Source organism: Mizuhopecten yessoensis, unplaced genomic scaffold (assembly GCF_002113885.1).
Source record: "Mizuhopecten yessoensis strain PY_sf001 unplaced genomic scaffold, ASM211388v2 scaffold11033, whole genome shotgun sequence".
Lineage (NCBI taxonomy): Eukaryota > Metazoa > Mollusca > Bivalvia > Pectinida > Pectinidae > Mizuhopecten > Mizuhopecten yessoensis.
In genome coordinates this window covers 678404-681519 of record NW_018408845.1, presented here as the reverse complement: position 1 = coordinate 681519, position 3116 = coordinate 678404, and the positions used below count along the sequence as shown (strand labels likewise).

The 3116-nt window shown below is 43.6% G+C and overlaps 1 protein-coding gene across 1 annotated transcript; it reads right to left on the bottom strand.

Annotated features, from left to right (window-relative positions):
- Positions 1–278: 278 nt before the first annotated feature.
- LOC110464793 lies at positions 279–1223 on the bottom strand. Its single transcript, XM_021520218.1, has one exon. The coding sequence runs from the start codon at positions 1221–1223 to the stop codon at positions 279–281; it is 945 nt and encodes a 314-aa protein (XP_021375893.1).
- Positions 1224–3116: the final 1893 nt, after the last annotated feature.

Genomic DNA, 3116 nt, shown 5'->3' with positions numbered 1-3116 from the left:
TGACAATGAGATATCTGTACCATTGAGTTTACAATGAATCTGTACCATTGAGTTGACAATGAGGGTCTCGGTGACATTGAGTTGGCAAGGAGGTATCGGTCACATTGAGTTGACAAGGAGGTCTCTGTGACACTGAGTTGACAAGGAGGGATCGGTGACGTTGAGTTGACAATAAGGTATTGGTGACATTGAGTTGACAAGGAAGTCTCGGTGACATTGAGTTGAAAATGAGGTATCGGTGACATTGAGTTAACAAGGAGGTCTCGGTGACATTGAGTTTACAATGAGGTATTGGTGACATTGAGCTGACAAGGAGGGATCGGTGACATTGAGTTGACACGAGGCATCGGTGACATTGAGTTGACGAGGCGGTCTTGGTGACATTGAGTTGACAAAGAGGTATCTGTGACATTGAGTTGACAAGGAGGTCTTGGTGACATTGAGTTGACAAGGAGGACTTGGTGACATTGAGTTGACAAAGAGGTATCGGTCACATTGAGTTGACAAGGAGATGTGACATTGAGTTGGCAAGGAGGTCTCGATGACGTTGAGTTGACAATAAGGTATCGGTGACATTGAGTTGACGACAATGAGGCATCGGTGACATTGAGTTGGCAAGGAGGTCTCGGTGACATTGAGTTGACAAGGAGATATCGGTGACATTGAGGTGACAAGGAGGTATCGGTGACGTTGAGTTGACAAGGAGATATCTGTACCATTGAGTTGACAATGAGGTATCGGTGACATTGAGTTGACACTGAGGCATCGGTGACATTGAGTTGACAAGGAGGTCTCGGTGACATTGAGATGATAAGGAGGTCTCGGTGACATTGAGTTGACAATGAGGCATCGGTGACATTGAGTTGACAAGGAGGTCTCGGTGACATTGAGTTGACAAGGAGATATCTGTACCATTGAGTTGACAAGGAGGTATCGGTGACATTGAGTTGACAAGGAGATATCCGTGACATTGAATTGACAAGGAGGTATCGGTGACATTGAGTTGACAAGGATATATCGGTGACATTGAGTTGACAAGGAGGTATCGGTGACATTGAGGTGACAAGGAGGTATCGGTGACATTGAGTTGACAAGGATATATCGGTGACACTGAGTTGACAAGGAGGTCTCGGTGACATTGAGTTGACAATGAGGTCTCGGTGACATTGAGTTGACAAGGAGGTATCGGTGACATTGAGGTGACAAGGAGGTCTCGGTGACATTGAGTTGACAAGGAGATATCTGTACCATTGAGTTGACAAGGAGGTATCGGTGACATTGAGTTGACAATGAGGTATCGGTGACATTGAGTTGACAAGGAGATATCGGTGACATTGAGTTGACACGGAGATATCGGTGATATTGAGTTGGCAAGGAGGTCTCGGTGACGTTGAGTTGACAATAAGGTATCGGTGACATTGAGTTGACAAGGAAGTCTCGGTGACATTGAGTTGACAATGATGTATCGGTAACATTGAGTTGACAAAGAGGTATCGGTGACATTGAGTTGACAAGGTGATATCGGTGACATTGAGTTGACAAGGAGATATCTGTTCTATTTAGTTGACAAGGAGGTCTCGGTGACATTGAGTTTACAAGGTGATATCGGTGACATTGAGTTGGCAAGGAGGTCTCGGTGACATTGAGTTGACAAGGAGATATCTGTATTATTGAGTTGACAAGGAGGTCTCAGTGACATTGAGTTGACAAGGAGATATCGGTGACATTGAGTTGGCAAGGAGGTCTCGGTGACGTTGGGTTGACAAGGAGATATCTGTACCATTGAGTTGACAATGAGGTATCGGTGACATTGAGTTGACAAGGAGATATCGATGACATTGAGTTGGCAAGGAGGTCTCGGTAACATTGAGTTGACAAGGAGATATCTTTACCATTGAGTTGACAAGGAGGTCTCGTTGACATTGAGTTTACAAGGAGGTCTCGGTGACATTGAGTTGGCAAGGAGGTCTCGGTGACATTGAGTTGACAAGGAGATATCGATGACATTGAGTTTACAAGGAAGTATCGGTAACATTGAGTTGACAAGGAGGTCTTGGTGACATTGATCTTTATCGATTAAATGGTGTTTAGCTATATACTATTTTAGTCACCACAATAGCTATCGTCATATAAAGAGGATTGTGTAAACAAATGATAAAAGAAGAAAAAAACACATTGTAAGTGCATTGAGTGCGACAGAAATGTGATATCATTAAAGACCTTCTAGAGAGTAAACATAAAACCAACCCCCACTGTCTACGGGCCCCACCACAGTCGCCTTCTATCAGCATGCAATGGAAAATTTACAACAGAACCTTTATTTGTTAACGAATCTTATGGGAATTGCTTCGTCCTAAATGTGTCAACGACGGTCCTGATGTCGACTTGATAACTGGTACATACACAGCGTATTTGTTTTTATTCCCAATGCTCTGCTATGTGAACCTGATCCAGGAATGCGAAACGAGTGATCACGTGATTTTCTACCGTAATTACGTTGTCATTGTTTACACTGGATCGAGTCGCTACTTTAGCACAAGTGAAAATACGTCAATATTTTCGATGATACACAATACGGCTGTGATTACCATGCCAGACAGTAATTAGTTGTCTCAAGTAAATGAGAGTGGTGACTATGAAGTGACAGCACGTGAGCAAACTTGATTGGCGTCTATATACTAGTCAGAACAATAACAGTCAGATTTAAACGGTCCACCTTTGGTGACAGTGACATCCTTTTCTCCCACCCTTCACAGGTTTGTCTCCCGTTTTAGCCGGGAAAGATCAGCTTGTCACCCCCTAGGGGGAGATAGCCTCGTGCCGATTAGCACGTGTTCGATTGTGACGTCATTTAAATGCGTCATCGGTAATTGTGACGTCATCAAAAGTGAATGACGATATGCATACCCCACAAGTGTTTTTGTTTACAAACATGGCAGAGCCTCGGGTTAGACAACCAAAAACCACCACCCCTCGGGTTGGAGATTTCTCTGTCACACCCTCAAGGTAGGGGAAGATTCTATTAATCACTACCTCGCACGAAAAGTGACATAGTAAAGTATGCAAATAAAACGTATTGTATATATTGTATAGTACATTTATCCTAGCCCTCCCCC

Excerpts from the sequence above, each read along its gene's own strand:
- LOC110464793 (XM_021520218.1), bottom strand. The coding sequence starts at position 1,223 with ATGTCACCGAGACCTCCTTGTCACCTCAATGTCACCGATACCTCCTTG.